The sequence below is a fragment of the Cyprinodon tularosa genome, unplaced genomic scaffold (assembly GCF_016077235.1).
Source record: "Cyprinodon tularosa strain WSP-4 unplaced genomic scaffold, ASM1607723v1 ctg99, whole genome shotgun sequence".
NCBI lineage: Eukaryota > Metazoa > Chordata > Actinopteri > Cyprinodontiformes > Cyprinodontidae > Cyprinodon > Cyprinodon tularosa.
In genome coordinates this window covers 1,232,632-1,253,784 of record NW_024039773.1, presented here as the reverse complement: position 1 = coordinate 1,253,784, position 21,153 = coordinate 1,232,632, and the positions used below count along the sequence as shown (strand labels likewise).

General features: G+C 37.4%; 1 protein-coding gene across 2 annotated transcripts in view; it reads right to left on the bottom strand.

Moving 5' to 3' along the window:
• mical1 (microtubule associated monooxygenase, calponin and LIM domain containing 1) overlaps nt 1–18,202 on the bottom strand; it is a 53,039-nt gene extending 34,837 nt beyond the window's left edge. Inside the window, exons 1-4 of one of the 2 annotated variants that reach the window (XM_038276027.1) lie at nt 18,044–18,202; nt 6,519–6,823; nt 4,540–4,747; nt 509–616 (exon numbers count right to left, since the gene is read on the bottom strand). In XM_038276027.1, coding sequence (XP_038131955.1) covers nt 509–616; nt 4,540–4,747; nt 6,519–6,776 — 574 coding nt within the window. In that variant the 5' untranslated portion in view covers nt 6,777–6,823; nt 18,044–18,202. Of the gene's footprint in view, nt 1–508; nt 617–4,539; nt 4,748–6,518; nt 6,824–18,043 lie in introns of those variants that run through there. The other variant, XM_038276028.1, reaches the window with a different exon arrangement.
• Between the last annotated feature and the right edge of the window lie 2,951 nt (nt 18,203–21,153).

Sequence of the window (21,153 nt, the reverse complement as noted above, 5' to 3'; positions counted from 1 at the left end):
CCAGGCCTGTAAGTGGCGCTGTGGTGCCAAAGCAAAAATATGCAACGAAATGTTGGGCATGGGCAGTAATATTTATACATAGTTGCCCTGCGGGTCCATTTTCGTGGTTCAGTCAAATTCAGGTGCTGAACTATGTCGTGGATATTGCTCTGTTCTTCCTGGAGATATTCCAGAAGAAGAAGATTCTGTTGTAAGCCCGACAGCAGGATGAGTAGCATGAGCAGCAACCATTCAACACAGTACGGCGCCATTGTTGTTGTGATACTGTGTCGCGCATGCGTGTTTAGAGGCGACGCTATGACGCATGCGTGTAAAAAAAAAAAAAATGCGGTTAGAGCTCAAAGATGGAAACGCGAAAACAGCGTTTCAGAATCTTCCCACTCTGAAGGCTTAATAAAAAAAAAGATCGTTTACAGACCCCGAAACGCCGGCTTCGTAGGGTTTGACTTCGTGTGGACGGGGCCTTATTTTCTGTATATAATGCAGAAAACGCTGCTAAATGAGCTACCTTTATCCCCAGAGGGCTCAATCAGGCCTTTGTACTCCACTCCGGTGTGAACCTCCACCCCCAGGAGGAGACATACTTTCAGCAAGATCAACTGAAGCTGACGAATGCCTGAAACAAAACAAATGTTAGCAGCAGAAGAAGAGAAAAGACCGCTTTCATCATTTCTATACATCAAAAAGGGAGAAACTTATGATTAAACACATATTTTTTATCTTCAAAGACACATTTTTATGATTTTCAAAATAAAAAAAATCTTTAAAGACAAAATTATATCTATGAACTATGGAGCTAAACTGGTGTCATAAATTCCATTAAAAAATATTTTTTTAATGAATTAAAGTATATAAAACTGAAGGATAATTTTAAACCAGGAAAAAAGATAAAACTAAATGACTATATTCAAGATTAAATTTAAATAAAAACAAAAAAGTGATTATTTTTTAAATAAAATAATTTTGTTTGTACAAAAAAAAGAGGAAAAACCTAATTTGAAACTGAAAAATAACTATTAACAATTTTTTTTTTTTTTATTAAACACAAAAATTCTTTGTTTCAAAAATGATTTTGATCCAATGAATGATCTTCATGGCCAAAAATATTTAGACCTAGATTCTGTTCATAAACAGAACGGAAAATAAATCTCAGTTTGAAATTGTTTTTGCAGTTATTAAAAAGCTTTCACACAGAGTTTATGGCTGTACTTTCATCCCATAAAGAGGTAAAACGTGGTCCATCGTTTAGGGGACCTTTGCAATGGGATAGAGCGTCATATCATTCATCGCTATTTTTATTTTGTGATTGAAGCTTTCATGTCAGAGTTTCCTTCGTTCTGAACCTTTTATGGGTTAATGGCTCTACCACAAAAAAAAAAATCCTTGATAACATTTCTAATATCAAAGGTCAAAAGAAAAGTCAACATTAGGATAGAGATTATTGATAAAAATTAAGACATGCAGCAAGTAATATGATGCTAAACCTGATTTACGACACTCTTTGTAAATTGGTTCCTGTTATCGGGTAAGATAACTGTAAAAAAAAAAAAAAAAACTGTTTTGGATGTCTGAATCTGTAAATCAATAAACGAGACTAAATTTAAGGTCTAAATGTGCTCCTAGATATCAGGTCATCCATATAGCTGACATCAAAAGTGACACGGTACTAGTTCATCAGTAGGGCTAGCCGCGGTTCAGTTCTGGCTCGGTTCTGAGGTAACAAAGAGCGCATTGCAGACCGCGTCATCTCCTTACAGTCAGCCTCCGTAACCATGACACTTCAGATATTCATAAACATACTAGCTTCCCTACCGAGCCACACGATATCCAGTGATGATTCTGCTTAGCAGTGCAATGAACCTCAACGTCTGTCGTTTCCTGCGTCTGTAAGCCCTAGGGGTGTGGGAAAAAAATTGCTTTGGCGATGTATCGTGATTTTTGGCTGCCCGATATAATATCGAACTTTCAGTTCCTAGTATCGATTTTTTTTAAACAAAAAATATTTCATCTAAAACAATGAGGGAAATTGGGCCACCTCTACACTGGCAGATAGTGCTGCTGAGCCCTTTTGCTGTTTGGCACAACGGCGTTTCTGTAGTTGAGGCAGTCACAGCGGAAGATGGGACTAATTCAAACCCCAAACATCATGGATACCAAAAAAAAGTTAATTGTCGACATCTTCTGATGAACATATACAGCTCCTGCTTTTTTATTTATAAATTTCCTTTGACAGCAGGGAAAAATATTGCAATATATAGTGATCAGAGATGGGAAATAACGAAGTACAAATACTTCGTTACTGTACTCAAGTAGATTTTTCTGATATTTTTACTTTACTTTACTACTTATTTTCATGGCGACTTTTTACTTCTACTCCTTACATTTTTACACAAATATCTGTACTTTCTACTCCTTACATTTAAAAAAATTGGCTCGTTACTTTAGTTTTGAATCATTTCAATGGAGTTACCGTTATTATTTTTCACGTCATCAATACCAAATTCAATCTAATTGGATGGGAATCTACGTTGCTTTTGACGCACCGCTACAAGATGAATCGACAGATTCGGCGGTATTCATTGGCGGCAAATCATTGCAGCTTGGTGGCGGTGGCGTTAGCATAGTAGCATGGACGACGAGATGATTGAAAATGAACAGAACGGAGATCTAGTCCTATTGGCAGACATCCATTTAAAATGTAGGCAACGGCATGAAAAAAGTGGTTTCTACTTTTACTTTTATACTTTAAGTAAATTTACAAGCCTGTACTTTGTTACTTTTACTTGAGTAAAGAAGTTTAATCAGTACTTCCACTTTTACCAGAGTATTTTTTAACACAAGTATCTGTACTTTTACTCAAGTACGGAAAGTGAGTACTTTTGCCATCTCTGATAGTGATCTAGCAATATGGTGATAATATCGTATCGCGACCAAGTATTGTGACACGTATCATTTTGCAACACCCATGCCAATACTAACCCCTAGTAAGCCCTTAGACTATCGTCTGTCGTATCCACTTCCCAAAGGCTGCCTTTTTCGCCTGACTCTCCACAAACAACGAAATATCACAATAACAAAAAATAACTTCCTGAATGTTACAGGCGCCGCCATGTTAATTTGCTTGTTTCTCTCCAGAGAGCAGTAGTACCGTAGATCGTCACTAGGAGGCGAGGAACCGTTTTAGCATGGTGTGTAAACTGATCCACAGTTCGGTTTTCAGAGGGTAGTGTAAATGGGACTGTAAAGTAGGGCTGGGCGATAATTCAATAACGATATATATCGATCAATACACGTGTGGCGCAATAGAAAAAAAGAGAGTCGATAAAAGTTTGATAAAGAAACGCAGTTTTCCTTCCTTCTCATTGTAGCCTAGCATGTAGGTTTATGCTAGTCACTACTTCCTCCCAACCAATCGCAATCGCGGACCCAGGCACGCCGTCACAAAGCGCCGCCCTCTCAAACCACAACACAGAGCACATGAAGATGTCGCAGCAAGGAGAGGCGGAGGAAATTGTTCCAAAGAAGGGTTTTTGTAGTTCGGCAGTTTGGCAGTATTTCGGTCATGGCAAGTCGGACAAAAAACAAACCACAGTCATCTGGAAAATGTGTAGGGAACCAGTGAAAACCAGTCTGATAACACAACCAACTTTTTTCTTTTTTTTTTTATCATCTCAGCCGCTCACACCCGCAGGAGTACGAGCTGTGTAATCCCCGGCGCGGCTCTCCTCCGAGGAATCTTCGGGAATTTCGGGAAAATATTTATATATATATATATATATATATATATATATATATATATATATATATATATATATATATATATATATATATATATATATATATATATATATATATATATATATATATTCAGTTCTGGGAAGTTTCTCACGTAGTTCTAACAATTGAGAGAAAAATGCTGAGGGGCCGAAACTTCAAAGTAATAACTCAGGTTAAAGTAGGAAACTAAGCTGAACCATAACGAGGTGCCAGCAGCTCCTCTAGAAGAATAGGGGAGAGAAAAAATACCCCATAGAAATGCTAGGCTAAAGGGTGAGTTGATTTGGGTTTTTGTTCTTGTTGAGTGGAGTTTCCATGGTAGTCAGTCCTACAATCTTTTAATTACCACAAGCTGGTGGTGTACTATTCCCACCCAAATAGGGTATTCTATTTATTTATTTGTTATATTTATTTTGGTCACTTTTCTGGTCACTTTAGTTTATTCTTTGTCAGTATTTAATAACATAACTCAGGTCTCTTAAGTTATTTTTTTTAAAACAATTCTGTTATGGTTAAAAAAGTTGGTTAAATAGATATTTAATTGGAAGTCTGTGTTTGTGTTCTTTACCAAAATTAAAGCATTTAGCAATATCATAAAAAGTCCAGGCAGAGCTGCACATAAAATATGGTTTCAAATCTTTTCAATAATTATCGATATCGATCAATATGCATTTTTTTTATCGATAAGCTTTTTTTCTATATCGTCCAGCCCTACTATAAATGATTTTTTTTGTGTTCAGCTTAGATGTAAAAGTTGCTTACTGATGTGATCCAAGGTGCCAGAGCAGAATTTGCCGTAAAACTTTTTAGCTCCGAGCTCTCGGAGGTCAATGATGGTGTAAGGCCAGAGGTGGAGAACATTGTTCCTGCTGAAATCCTCCCTCTTCTCCAACAACACCACCTGGGCCCCCAGCAGGGACAGTTCGATGGCCGTTCTCAGCCCACATGGTCCGGCACCCAACACCAGGCACTAAGCAAAGTAAAAAAAACAAGTTATACTTTCACATTACAGGTTAAAGTGACAAGAACAGAAAAAGCAATAAGGCAAAATACAGATCTGCATTTGGAACTGAACAGAACTCTGAGAAAGACTATAGATTCTGGAAAAATATTGAAATATTTCATTAGAAAATATTGGATTTGATTAAAAAAAAGAAAAAAATATGCATCATGAATTCCCAAATTGGGCAAATATAAAAATTTGTCACTACATGTAAAGCTCTCTGTGGTGGACAATAAGTGACAGCTCCTACTGGTGAGGGTTTGCAGATATAAACATCTAGAGACAAAATATGGTTTGGCCTGTAAATGTCAATATGATCAACAGTTTGTGAAGATCTATAGAGTGAAATCTGTTCCATTATTGTTGCAAGAAAACACACCCTAGGACATTGACATTTTTAAAAAGATGCCATCCAAATATGAAACTATTCAAAATTTACTCTCTAAAAATAAAATTCTTTCTTAGATTTGATTATTTAAATAATTATTTTTTAAGTAGTAAACAATTTTTTTTTCTCAAACCTTATTTTTTTAACCTCTCCAAACGCTTACCAATATAGACATGTTAGACATCGTTGGAAAGCTTAGATTCTCCACAATTCCACCACCAGTTCATTTTATGGACCCAGCAAGCACCTAATTTTTTCAAATATTTTCCTCTTATTTTGAAGTTTGGATTCTCATTTTGTTTTATTTCAAATCCTAAGACTGAAAAAATAAATAAATAAAGGCACAGAGGCTTATTTTAGCTTGAAAAGCAGCAGCTTCACAATTTTTTTTTATAGATTTTTATGTTATTGTAGGTTTATAAATCTTACATTTTGTTATACACATTGATTGTGAGAAAAAAAGTGAGTAATACTTGGTTCATAAATGTTTTGAGGCCAGTGTTATTTAAAAATAGGATTACTAAAGAAAATAACAAGATTTATTGCTTTCATGTGTAGTGTTTCCGTTTTCTGAAACTTTTATGGGTTTATTGTTCTACCGGAAAAAAATCCTTGATAACATTTCTAATATCAAAGGTCTCAAGAGAATTGTTATGGGGTAAAAGATAGTACAAGTGAAATCACAAATGTACAAGTAGGAATCTCGAAACCCCTGATGAAGGCGTTTCGAGATTCCATACCAGCAGGTGGCGGTAATGCACCAGAAAAAATATTCCTCATCCACCATTAAAGAAGGAAAAGGAAGACTAAAAACAAACCATTGACAATGTTATGCTTTACATTAGGACCGAGAGATACGGCGTTAAAATCTTATCACGATAGTTTGTGATGCAATCATGATAATGGTATAATTGGCGATAAAAACCCTCTTGGTTAATTCTTTAAAGTCATTCTTAAGTAATCCTCATTAAGTAACATCCCAAAGCGACTGCAGTTAATCATATTATTCGGATTCTGAAGTTCTGCTTTGAACGTTTACCTCTGTAGTATTACCCCATAGCATTAACCCTAGAACCTTCTGACAGTTAATCTCGCTACACTATATATATAATATTCGAATTTGCCAATACCCAAAAGGAAAAATGAACCAAAGTAGAAAAATAGAAAAATGTGTGAAATTTTTTTTTTAAGTTCAAACATGTTTAAGATGTTTTTTATCATCACTAGCTGTAGTGTATTGTGTGTATATATATATATATATATATATATATATATATATACACACACACATACATACACACATATGCAAGTATACTTTTAATTTATAAGAAATATAAATAACTGTAATACCTTGTTATTGGCACAGGCTTTTCCCTGTTGGTAATCTTCCTGTGAGGCTCTTGTGTCCAACTTGGTCCACAAAGCTTTGGCCTTCCAGTAGTTCAGCCTCTCCTTTAGCTTGGTGTAGAAACTCCTGTAATCTTTGGGATCGAGCTGCAGCTGCCTACAGAGCTCTGTGAAGTGCTGCTTCACTTCCTGACAGGTCTTAGCTTGGACGAAGAGGTCAAAAGTGGCATGAGAGCGATTCAAAGCATCCTTCCCTGCCATGGCTGAAGATGAGGAGATCCGAATCGGTCAGTGAGATATATGTTCAACTGTGGAAGGAAATGACATCATTAATGCCTGCCTCCAGGAAGAACAATCCCACATTTACTGTAAGTAGAAGGAGGTAGCAAAGTCCATGTCTTTGGTGTCTGCAACTTTAAAGCAAATCTAGTCATTAGGATTTTTTACCTGCTGTGTAATGAAGGGAAGTACTTCTGCATGGTCCCTTAATTATGGTCCAAACGTTTAAACCCTAAGGGCTTAAAGCAACCTGGTTCTCTGAGTCATTAAAAACTTCCCCTCAGTGGGTTTAAGGTTGGTCACGCATCTTTTTTTATGACTGCTTTAGTAATGATCAACCTGCCTACGTCTTCTGACATTTTCACACGCCAGTGTATGAGGGGGGGGTTGCTAGTTTAAAGATAACTTTTTTCCCCCGGTATTTTTTGAAAGGTTTCAGTTTGACATGTATGATCAGAACTGATTGTGTAAATATATTGGTTCATATTCCCATCAGACATGCGCCAAGCAGGCTTTTACTGTGAGGTGACGAGATTTCTGAAATCCAATCTGGGGACATCTCTATGGAGGACCAACTCTGCCATATTTAAAAATAAATACACAAATAAATAAATGCTCAATAAATAAACAAGCATACAATTAATTGCCACAATCAACAGATAAATGTAAGTAGAAATTAAATTATAAATGTATATAACTCTTTTAATTAGCTTCTTTATTTATTCGCCTTTTTAATATTTACCTTATTTATTTTTTTGTCCTTTATATTCTTCAACTTTATTTTTTAATTACTTATATTTTTAAGTATTTATTTATGTGCATGTTATATTTTTGTCTGTTTTATTCTTCCTTAGTATTTTTTCACCCTAGTTATTTCTTCGCCACTATTTATTTCTTCCTGCCCTTTTTACATTTCTGCCTAATTATGCAAATGAGGAGGGGGCGTGTCCTAGAGTCAACTTCTGCTCATTGGTTGGTTAGCATTTTATTGCATCGGTCGAATCTAGAGGAGGAGAGGAGAGTCTGAAGTCATTAGTGTGCGAGTAGGGACTCAAACTTTGCCAAACTTACAGAAATGTAAAAAGGGCAGGCAGAAATAAATAGCGGCGAAGATATAACTAGGGTAAATGTTTTATTTAGATTACAAAAATAAATTGTAACAAAAATAATCCTTTTTATGATGTTTTAAAAAAATAAGACCTACGAAAGACTCATTTAAGAGATTTTAATACCAATTAAGGCCTTAGTTTTATTTTGAAGAATTCAATGCCTTTTAAGACTTTTTAAGGACCCTGGGAACCCTGGTAAATGCAGATCCAGATCTCCAAGTAGAATCCATCTCTTCATCCATCTGCTGTAACTGTTAAAGAAGTTCAAACCCCATCAACACCTCCTTTCTCTGCAAATCTCACAATTCTAAACTTCCACCATAAAACGGGCGAATCTGATCGAAGCACAGAGTTGACGTCAATGCGGGGATGTTGGCTTATTTGGTTCTGGCCTGTACGTTTGTCACGCCACGAAATTGACATCCAGACCAGCCACTGGTTCACGGCCCAAGAACATGAATAGAGGCAGATGGAAGACAGCAGTTTAGCCGACAGTTGGGTTTACTTCTCCAAGAATTACAAAGCAGGCAGTTTCTCTATTAAAAATGAGCCAGAGCCATGGAAGTAAATGCAGTGTAGGGCCCTATAATTTTCGCGATCACGGAATCGTGAAATTGGCAAATTAACGCGGGATCTAGTGTAAACGCGGAATTTCTACATTTGACATGAAGTTCTGTTTTTGTGTGGGAGAAGAACGTACGTCGGGGTGAAATGCACAACGGGGGACGCAAATCTGGGCGACACAACCCCTCCTGCTCCGTCATTTCCGCTCAGCCTCCCCCCATCAAAACATTGAAAAAATGGCAAAGCGGCTCTCCACAGCTCCGCTTTCGGCGAAAAAGTTGAGAAACACTTGCTTACATACTTGCTGTATTTTGCCTTGTTTTTTATGCACTTTAATGTACTGTATGGAAAATATGATTCTTTATGAAATACTTTATAATTCTGAAATTGAGAGGTCCTTTTTTTTTTTTTACTTAAAAAAGCTAATGGAGCACTTATATTTATACCCATTGGTTCATAACCATTAATATTTTGTTCGTACTTAGAGTGCAGTGTTATGTTGCATCATGCAGTAAAAGTACTGACTAAATGTGTTTTTTTCCCATTTTATTTGTGTAAATTTGAATCATTAACATTAAAAGCACATTGTTTTTAAGACTGAATTAACAGTAAAGGGTAAAAAACGGCATTCGCAAAAATTAAAAACGGAAAAAACGGAATTTGCAAAATTTAAAACGGAAAAAACGGAATTTGGGAAAAATAAAACGGATTTTATAGGGCCCTAGCTGTGTTCCGGGCTGCACGGAGAAGGGGGAAAATCTTCACAGTCTAGCCAAGGATCTGAAGATTCGACAGGCATGGATTATTTTTCTCTACCAGAAGATCCCTGCAAAGTTTGATGCTCAGCTGTTTATTTGCTTGAAACATTTTATCAAAGACAGCTTTCAAAATCTTGGAGAGTTCAAAGCAGGTTTTGCTGTTCCGACCGTATGGCCATTGCAACCACAAGCTGGAAGCATGATTCTGCTGCTAAGCTGTTGATAGCAACGCTAGCATATCTATGGTGACCAGTTTTAGGTTTCTGAAAAGGAGGACACTATTTTTCGCTGTGCCGCGGCTGGACCGGACCGGGCATTTTCTAATCGAACCATCAGTTCTGGGGTTGAAATTCTTTTTTTTTTTTTAGGTGTGAAAAGTAGGACATGTCCAGGAAAAAGAGGACGTCTGGTCAACCTATCATATCAACAATCTGATGTTTCAGTGAGTGAGTACTTGTTGCTATGATGCGTCTTTGCTCAGCAGCTTTGCTCGTTGTAAACCAACCAATCAGAGCACAGCTCATCTAAATATTCATGATCATACCATAAAAGGAAGAAAACCTGTCGTTTCTTTCTAGGGCTTTTAACCAGGCTGCATTAGGGCTCATAGAACAGGAAATATGCCATTTTCAGCCCAACCAATGTTACACACCCTATTCAGAGACCTTAAGGACCAAATACCGTATAGAATCATTCTATCACCCCTTTAACTCCTGGCCAGGGTCATGAGAGGGAGGAGTCTGACCACATTGCTTAATGTTCCCAACCACAACTAATATTTTTCCCCCTCTATCTCCATTTCTATCCTTCTCGAGGTATATGTCCCTCTGTGGCGTAGTGGTAACACCGGTGTAAAAAAAAACAAGTCTGCAATGTCATGGTGGCCCCTGAATGAGGAAGCAGCTGAAAGTAATCACCATTATCATCTTTAAAGCTACAGTTGACTTTGTTCTTTTTCCGGGTAGATCATCAAAATAAGCTCCTAATTGTAAATTATCCTGGTGATATATCAACATAAGGCCGTCCTACGTTCTCATCCCCATTTTCACTTACCTGACATGGTGAGTCTGACATAGTGGAAAAATTGCAAATCTTCTTTTGGGAAAGTAAGTTTGTATGAACGATGCAAACAGCAACTTTTAAACAGAAAGTGCACGAGGAGATATGGGCTCCTGCACGCTCTCACACGTCTTTAATAAGCATTCCCTCTTGGGAGCAGGTACAGGGTTGTACATGTGCATTTTCTTTCCCCCTTTTTTTTTTTGTTTTTAAAGGAATAGTACACCCAAAACATGATTAGCCTTCATTTTCTACTCACCCCCATGCTGAACAACACTCTGGAGTACTTTTTTGATATCTCAAATGCATCTGGAGATCTGGGAGGCTTCTTGCTGTCTGCTGACATTCAAATAATGGAGGTCTATGGCGCCCGAGGCAGAAAGGTCCATAAAAGTCCACAAAAAACGTGTCAATATTCCTCCATACTGCTCGTCCAATGTATTCCAAGTGTCCTGAGTGGGTAGCATCCAGAATTTACTCGAAACGAAGTCATTTAGAATGTTTTTAGAGCATAAACAGTAGTGTATAGGATTTCCTAAAAGCGCGTTCACAACGCTACGGAAGCCGGCAGACCAAACCAGATGAAAGTGCGCATTCAGTGTCTGCTCTACCGATAATGCAAGCGTAGAAGAAGAAATGTGCTGTTTACCTGTGCAAAGAAAGAAACAACGAAAGAAAAATGTCTGAGGACTTCAGTGTTGAGGAAGAGCATGAGTTCTTTGCCGAGCTGAATGCGCACTTTCATCTGGTTTGGTCTGCCGCGGTTTCCGTAGACTCGTGAACGTGCTTTGAGGAAATCCTATACACTACTGTTTATGCTCTAAAAACATTCTAAATGACTTCGTTTCGAGTAAATTCTGGATGCTACCCACTCAGGACACTTGGAATACATTGGACGAGCAGTATGGAGGAATATTGACACGTTTTTTGTGGACGTTTATGGACCTTTCTGCCTCGGGCGCCATAGACCTCCATTATTTGAATGTCAGCAGACAGCAAGAAGCCTCCCAGATCTCCAGATGCATTTGAGATATCAAAGAAGTACTCCAGAGTGTTGTTCAGCATGGGGGTGAGTAGAAAATGAAGGCTAATCATGTTTTGGGTGTAATATTCCTTTAAGTAGAGAGGGTGGGTCTTTTCAAAAATTCGCAAAAATCAAAGTGCATCACTAAAACGGTGCAGAAAAAAACAGAAACCGAATAAAAAAGAGAAAGAATGAAACGCTGGATGATGGGGTTGTAAGAGAATAATAAACTTTTGATTTACGGTCTAACAATGTTTTATCAGAAAAAAAAAATTGTTTCATCACATAAATTGATAACGGCCTAACAGTTTATCATTCTTAGGCAGATCCTTGCTTGCTTGTGGTTCAAACTGTTGTGCGCTGAAAAAACGGGGTCAGGGTACTGTCGGTCAATGATTGGTTAGGAGGCGGAGTCACTAGTCACAACTAGTGAAAAAAGGGGCAAACTCCAGGGGTGAAAAATTAAATAAAAGAAGTGTAATTTTTCTAAATACTTATTAGTTTTTTTTAAGTATCAAACAGTCATTTTTAATTTAACAGGAAAATTACAACATATTTAAGCCAACCTGTTCAACTAGTCGAGGATCCCTTTGATAAGCACCAAAACATGTTTTAAAACCAAAAAGCTTTTCTTAAATTTTAGCAAAAAGGTACAACTGCAATGAGAAGTTTGCACATTTTTACCAGGGTGTCAATAAAGCATCCTAATTTAGTTGAACGTGTTATTCTTTCATAGCTGTTGGTGGACTGTGGGAGGAAGCCTGAGCACCCTGAAGCAAACGCAAATAGAAACGCCACAACCCAGTTTTAAACTCACATCTTTGAAGTCAGGAAACACGGCTAACCGCTTAGATCCTGTGTCATCGCCTTACAGAGGAAGACCTCTGATAAGCTGTTCGGGGTCCAGAGAGATTTTCAATAAACTTCTGTAAATGTTTAAAATACTTAAGAACCTGAAACAGGGTTTATACAGGAATGAGTGACTCTAATTGAATGATTTTTAATGCGTTTAGAAAATACTTTTAATGCCATCAACAAGAACCCATGGCTCTGTATATTATATATATATATATATATATATATATATATATATATATATATATATATATATATACTAGGGATGGAACGGTTTATGAAAACCGTCCGAACCGTTCAGTTCGGTTCGCGTGTGTTTCGTTCTGTTCATGCGCTGCTCCTTTTTCTCATAGGCGAAGCGTTTACACTCCAGAGCAGAAGGTGGCGGTACTGCGACCAAAGCCAACCACCAGTAGTAAACAAGAAGAAGAAGAAGCGAAGCAGCGTAGCCGGGTGTAGCAGAAAAAAATCAGTTGTTGTGGAGAATTGTGTGGGTATGGCGAGTGGGAAAGAACAGGAGTTGGAAGACGCGCCAGCAGCACTTCATAGGTCTGCTGTATGGGACCGCTTTGCATTTAGAGTTACCTACGATGACGGCGGAAATAAAGTTGTGGATAAAAGTGCAACAGTGTGCAAGCATTGTGCAACACGTTTTGTTTATGCTAACAGCAACATGACCAACATGTCAGGCTAACCCCGAAATCCCACATACTCCGTCAGCGCTCCGCCCCGCTGCGCTCCAGACCGCCTGCTCAAAGCAAAGCCTACAGCCTCCACTGTGGCTCCCGTTCATTAATTTTTATGGGATTTCGGTGTGACAATCAACATATACCGAACCGAAAACAGTGAACACAAAACCGTGAACCGAACCGAACCGTGGATTTTGTGAACCGTTCCACCCCTAATTTTGTGATATATTAATATCGTGATTATATTGTATCGCGACCCAAGTCAACATTAGGGATGCACGATATTGGGATTTTGGCCGATATCCGATATTTTAAAACTCATGTAGCCGATAACCGATATCGATACTGATGTTAAAGCTGGACAAAAATAAGTAGTCATTGAAAATACACTTTGAAAAATAATATACTCAAATATATTTTCATATGCTGATATCAAATTGATTTTTAAAAACGCGGTATCGATCTATTTTACTTTCAAAATCTCGGGAAATTTCATTGTTCTGTAACAAACTCTCGTGATATTTTGCAAATTCTTGTGAGATTTTGTTAATAAAATAGATCGATACCGCGTCAATATATCAACATATAAAAATATGGAAAAATGTTGTGAATTTTCGGGGGATTTCGTAGCATAACGATGACATATAGCAATATTTCATTAGTAAAAGAGATTGATATGGTGTTTTTAAATGGCAATATATCAGCATATGAAGATATTGGGATATTTTAATGGATCAATATTTTTTCCCTCGTCTTTAGAAGTTTTTAAGTCTGTGAAAAAGAAGTTTTTGAGGAAGAAGAAGTAGTATTTTTTTTTTTTTAGACTTTAGAAACTCAGAAGCTGATCAAATATCGGGTTAAATATCGGTGGGGTGGCCGATATCCGATATTCAGTTTTAAGGCCGATACAGGCCGATAACGATAGGGGGCCGATTATATCGTGCATCCCTATAAAACATGGCAACATACTTTCTTATCTTTACTGTGGACAGGCTGCAGCCATGTCCAAAATTCCTCGTTTTCCAGCCACTTTTGTTGAAACTTGCATTTTCCCCCCATTCTCTAGTTTTCCTCAGCCTCGAACTTCTTTTCTGAACACACGGCTTTACGATCAACCAGCAGCACTTTTGCGCAAACACGCGGAACTAGTTATATCTGATATATCTGACAAAATAGTTTTTAATAACTATTTTTGTTTTGTTTTATATAAAGCATTTGAAATGCTACAATAATCAGATTTAATTCATTTTAATGGCAATTAAGGCCTTAATTTAAAAAAATAATAATCATTTAATGACTTCTAGCAATATCTGGTACTTAAAACCAAGACATACTATTACAGGAAAGCTGCTAAATTCACATCAAGAAAGTAATAGTAATAGTTAAGAACACCAAGCCCCTGTCTGTCATATGGACACAGAAAATGCAGCACATGAAAACAACACTCTTAATAAAACAAAACTTATAATTAGTTGACTCACATTTCCTGTACAAACCCCAAATTACCACTTCCTTATGAAAATCTTCTAGTCAGGGCAGCTGTTCTGCTGCGGTCCTGCTGCTGAGACGCTGACCGTGAAGAGAGGCGACCCCGACACCAGCGAGAACGGGAAGGAACGTTCAGGGAAGCTAACAACCAATGATAACCTTCCCCACGCATTAATCATCGTCTGTAGATATTTCCTTGCATCATGACTAAAAGCATGTTTAAAAAAAGGACGTTTGTTCCTGTTTCTCATATTTTAGACTAGACCAGTGTTTAAAAGTGTTTAAGGTGCGGTAAAACTAACAGCTTTGTTGCTATTTCTTTCCCTTTTGTCAGCCTTTGTGGACAAAAAAAGAAGCTGCAGAAGCAGCAAACTGAAAACAAAACGACTTTAAAGAATTTCAAAGGGCAACTGTGTGAGAAAAACAATAAAGTCCTACTGGTTTGGTAAAAATTTGGACAGTACTGAGAAGATATAACACATGAGTATCATAACCTACATTCTGCAGCCACCTTTGACCTTAAAATATTAAAGTTTTATCTCAAAGTCGCAGGTTACATCTCAAATATCTATAAATGGAAGCCAGCTTACTTAATCAAACAATGGGTGGTGCGTTAAACACATGACAAGGTGTCAAAAACTAAAAATAACACCTGTAATCCCAAGGCGGCTGTTCTATTTATACTCGATCTGTCGCTCGTTGATGACACAAGATTTCAAAGATATGCAGATGCAAAAAAAAAAAAACGGAAAAACCACCAACAGCAGATCTCCTTTTGTAACCCGGTAGCAATAAATGCAGAGCTGCTGACAGGCTGACACATTCTCATGAAACCTATCACCATCATCTTAGTTGTGTTTAAGGAAGAAACACGTTTTGGCAGGAAGAATGTAAACATGATCGGGCAGAAATGTGAAAAATTTAACAGTCATTAGTTTGCTCAGAGTTTGTAGTCTGAGTTCTGTGATGCTTGGCTTATGAGGGAAGGTAACTTAATAAAAAAGTGCCCATAGATGTCTGAACTTGTAAATAAAATTCAACAACATAAAAAAAATTAAGACTTGCATTTGTTCATTGTTGTCAACTCATAGATGCATGCAACATCTGATTTTTATCTGCGAGAATACAAGTTACGAAAACAAGATAGAAAGATACAACCATGGAACAATACAAGCACAACTCACTAATTTAAGTGTAGAATCACGATTTTACAAGCACAAATCACAGATTTATTAAGAAAAAAAATATTTGAGTAGGAGTCCCGATTTTACAAATCAATTATCACAAATTTACAGGTACAAATCTACCCTTTTTTAAGCTGTTAAACTCCTTACCAGCTGGTGGCGGTAAAGGGCCTACATTTCTTTCTTTTATATGAGACGACCAAAAACCCAGGCCTTTTCTCAGTTCACTAGAACGTGAACACGGACTCGTGTCCTCACCAAGTATGTCCTGGACTCGCTGCATTTCACTAGCCTCGTGAGACCATCCTGATCTCGCGAGCTTTCAAGGTTTCACTCGCAGATCAGTCTGGAGACTCTCCGTTGAAGAAAATTTGGAGCCGTTCACCAAACGAACGTCCAATCAGCGTTGGCTTTGAGGCGGGTTGAGGTGTGACGCAACGAGAAGAGCGACAGTTCAGTCTAAAGGACATGGCGGCTTCAGCCGACGAAACTAGTGTTAGCGTGGCTATCGAGCAAGTTTTATCGGAATTACAGAGTATTTCTTCACTGAAAGAAGAGCAAAACACTGCTCTGGAGGCTTTTCTCAGAGGAAAAGATGTTTTTGCTCTTCTCCCGACTGGTTTCGGCAAGAGTTTGATCTATCAATTGGCTCCTCTTCATCATCGCTCTGTTAGTACGTCATATGCTTCGTTGATCTGATTGGTTTATTTGGCCCGTCTATCACCAACATAGGCCAATCAGCTAACCAGTATTTTCGCCCCTTCCCAAAATTACTTCTACGGAAGGTTTCCAGATGGATATGCGGAGCAAATCCATCTGGCGGAGTCAGGTTAGCATTTCACCTCCTGTTATTAATAGTCACTAGAAAATAATAAATTCTTGGTTTTCTTTTTTTTCCATTTAGTGGGGGAATAATACTAGTAATGGACACATTTTTCCAAATAAAACAAAAAACTCTCCATCTGAGCCAGCGGTACTTCACACAATGCTATGCCGAGAGAGGGCTGCTGCAGACGGACTAACGTTAGCCCTGGCTGCGGTTAGCATCGGAGGCCCGCTAGCTGCCACCGTCCTCTCAACATCAGAATTTTTCTTTTAATTATGCATTAAATCGGTAAATGGGCCATATAGTGACGCTTAAAAGTATAATGTTCTCGCCTCAAGGATTTTAAAACGTACTTTTATTGAACAACAGCAACAGAAAAGAGAAATTTTAACTTAATACTCTGAGCTCTGTGAGCGCTAACCTGGAAGCTGTTGCTGCCGCAGTGCATGCTGGGACAGCTGTTAGTCTCATAAACGGACAAGTCTGCTCTGATGCATGCTGGGTAAAAAGGGAGGGAAGAGAACAACATCCGGAGACTTTGGCCGTTCTCGGTCTTCTTGTTCTAGTGAAGTGGAACAGTACGAGGGCTGAGGCTGATGACGTTTCACGAGGACACAAGAACATGAACGCACAAGTACAAGCATGGAGATATGTGGTAACAATCTTTGAACTACTGAACCCGCATTGAAATCGACATTTCAGCAACGAAACAGTGTCATTGGTGGTTGGCGATCAACCTTCAGGTGTTTTACTGCCACCAACTGGTAAGGAGTGTAACAGCTTTAACCCTTTAAAGCCCAGTGTATCATATTTGATACAGGAGCTTTTAGTGTCATTAGTTTGATATATTTGTTCTTGAAAACCTTGACTTATACATTCAGACACACGTAGCATATAGAAAACGTATAAGAGATTATACGGAAATGCCTAATGTATTAAAATGTATGCAAATAAACAATCAAATGTAACTTAAACACAATGTATAATAATCAATGACAACTGTACATAAAAAATAGAATTTTCAGCCAATTATTTCATGGTCCGGGCTTTAAAGGGGATGTAGATTAGTACTTAAATGTGATAATTGTAGCTGAATTTTTGCTTTATTCCTAAAACTTTATTCCCACAGATTAAAAATCTGATTTCACATGAATGCATGTATTGACACAAGAAGCCAATGCAAAAAAGCTTAATTTAAAAAAAACTTAAATTTAGTTACTTTTTTTACTTAGACTTTTATTGACAGTTATCTTACTCCATACTTGGCACAAGTCATTGCATGCGTATTGCTTAAACACAAAACCTCACTTTGTTACAAAGAGGAACAGATGGAATCAAAAATATGATAAGAAATAAAGGAAGGAAGAAGGAAAAAAAAGTTACCAAGCTCTAAATAACTAGTTTATTCAGAGATATTTCAATTTAAGGTTTAAAAAGCTGTGTATAGAAGCTGTTGAGGTGGAGATGTGCAGTGCTGAGGCAGGCTGTGTCTTTTAAAAACACAATCCAACATTTATCCGGATACAGAAACATGCAGCTCATAGAACAAGTTAAGAAATTCACGAATTACGTAGTAAAAACAAACCTGACCCCTGGGGGGATTCAAACGAAACTACTCGAGAGAATGTTTTAACACCGTGGGAAAATTAAAAACGTTTAAAATAAACCGAATAATAAACTTTAATTGATTTACCTGGTTTTAAGCTGACCTCTGCAAAGCTATAATCCGTGTTTCATGTTTTGTCCTTTTTTTCCCCCCTTCCTTTCTTTCACCACCTCGCTCTGAGCGCAGGTAAGCATGACAGAAGAAGCTTTGAGCGCATCGCACCTCGCGCGCCCCTGCTGCACATGAAAGAAGAAGCAACTTCCGGGAATTTCTAGCACCGGGCGCGCGAGCTCTGACACGTCACAAGCGGGCGGCAAGGGAGGTGTTGAAAGAGACTGAATGCACTTTATTTTAAGGAGGAGGTTTTATTAGAAATTACAAAATATATTTCTCACCATTTCTTCTTCTGTAATCTTTTGCTACTGTTGGCCAAGTTTTATATGAACAAATGTAAAATTATTATGATTAAACCCTCATGTATCTCTTTTTTAAAGGAAGCAAAAACTTGTTTTTCCACACTGTTCTCCTCTAATAACAAAAAGACTGTTTAAACTTTATGCTCTGAATACAAAAATATTTATGTAATCCCTTTACATGCTTCTATGTGTAGCTTTATTTAAACGGCTCACCATCATGTTGAAATCTGCCATATGTTGGGGTATAAATAAGGTCCGGTCAGTCAAACTAGTATCAGGTGGGTTTAAGAGGAAATTTTCCCATCATTACATCTGCAAAGAGACGTCCTAGGGGGCCAAGCAGGTGTCAGTGAAGCAACTGTAGTCTCTGCTTACCGATAGTTACGCCATTGCCTCTTTATAATGGATTTTAACTGTATATTGAGTCAATTTCAGATTTAAATAGCAAACTTATTAAAAAAAGGATATTTATAATGAATAGAAGTTAAATCTTAAACTCTTTCTTTTGCATTTCTTTTTTTCTTTAATGTACAATGCTTTTCTTTTTTTAAATGCATTAATAAAAAAAAAGCTGAATTCTAAACAAAGTGCAACAATAAAAGAAGGAAAATGCTGCTTCCTGGTCCAACTCCTTCCTAACTGCCAGTACTATTCAGATAGCATGCAGGGCTCGATGTTAACCATTGCCCGATCGCCAGGGGCAAGTAGTTTTGATTGTTGGGAGAGTACAAATTTCATTGCATTTCCCCGGGCAAGTGCAGTGGTCACAAAAGAAATTATTTATCATTCAAAGTTACTTTAAAATCACCGACATTTGCTGAAAACGACCCACAAGCGTTGCCGGCACCATTTTTGTTGTTTTGTACACATTCTCGCGTGATTTGAAAAAGCCGGTTGATTTTCCGCCAGATGGCGTGATTTTTGTCCACCTAGCGGTAATTTTGATGTTGTTACCAAAACGCCAAACAAGCTAGAAAGCGCTATCATATGGCAGTCTTCTGTACAGTGATGCAGGTCATACATTAATAAATGTTCATTACATTTTTTTCTCTTAGACATAGAGGTGCATTTAAATGTTATAGAGCTAAACATGTTAGATTGGTGACCTGTTATGTTATTATTATTGTCTTGTTGCTGCATTTATTTTGTCAGGGAAAACTAATCCTGAGTCGGTTAAAAGGCAGGGAATTCTGAAATGATGTCAGACTGTGGAAACCCTGAATAAAATAACTATGTATAATGATTCTATAGAAAAGTCACATAATATTTATAGTATTATCTTCTATAAACATACCGTGACTCTAAAATAAAAGTTATTCATTTGGGACATTGACTTCTGTCTTGTTATTTATCTTAAGTTTTTAACCTGTCAAGTTTTTTTTTTTAGATTTTTTTAACATTACAATTTATATTTTTCCAAGCACACAGCAGTTTAAAGCAAAGTTTAGTTTGAAAAGAATGTGCAGGAAGGATTGAAAAGCATGTTAACACGGTAATGTAGGTTTGAGTTCATTATTTAAAGCATGCAGATACACACCAGGAACCTGGAAACTTAAAAAATACTGAATTACAAAAAAAATGTAAAAAACAAACATGTTTTATTGATATATATACAAAAATGAATATTAGGAACTATATTTATCAAACATTATACTGGGCAAGTAAAAATTGTTTCTGGGCAAATGAAATGTGAAAGTCACTTGCCCGAAGGGCAAGTGGTAAAAATCCTTAACGTCAACCTCTGGCCTGTATAATGGCTAATGCCTTGGCCGCAGGTAAGGGTAAGATAGGGTTAGTTAGCTCTCTTGTTTAAGGGAAGCTTGACTGCTGCAAATTGATTATTTAGATCACTTGACTTTTTCATCAACAGATTCAATCCTCTAAAGTTACATGGGTGGGTTTTTTTTGGTTTTTTTAAAGGAGCCCACGTGGTGTTTCGATATGCACAGAGTGCTGAATATTCACCAGAGCAATTGTAGAAGACTGTGTACGTTTAAATTGCACTAATTCCAGATATCTCATCAGTTGAATCTTCCTTGGTCAGAAGGAATATGTCAACTCCATCGGTGCAGCTCAGAAGGTTTATTAATGGAATAGAAGCAGGTACATTGGAGATGATGGTACAGATGATGAGGTTTATATTTGTTTTTTTAGGGTTATATATATATGGATGTGTGGTTATCTGAAACAATAAAGATACATATTTATAGCCATGCAGGCAAAACGGGTGCATACAGATACGGGTAGAAATTGGCTTGTAATACCAAGGAAATCCACTGGAGGGCGCCATAACATCACACATGCATTATTGGTCAAACGTAATAAACATTTAACTGACAAACCGTCGGAAAATATGAAATGAACGGCAATGCCCTCATTTAATAATAAAATTTACTAATAAAAGTGTAACTAAGTGTGGTGTAATGCTATGTGACGTCTTTTACTTTGAAAAGCAACAGAATATAGAGCGGGGGTTTTCCGGTCCCTCACAGCAGTCTGTAATTTAAGTGTATGAGAGACAGAAGCTGCAGCTCTGTGTGAGATACATATCTATAAATAAAAGAACAACTTGACACTAAGAACTTGAGTTATTATAAGTATTGTCAGTAACCAGAGAAACTAAAGGACAATTTAACCTCCTGGGATAATAACTGACAGAAAAACACAATATCTGACCTAAAATGCATACTTACATCGTAAAAACGCACACAGGTTTCATACACACTTGGTTAAAGAAGGATTAATAGTGGATGCTATTTTGTGCCACCGAACCACCAAGAA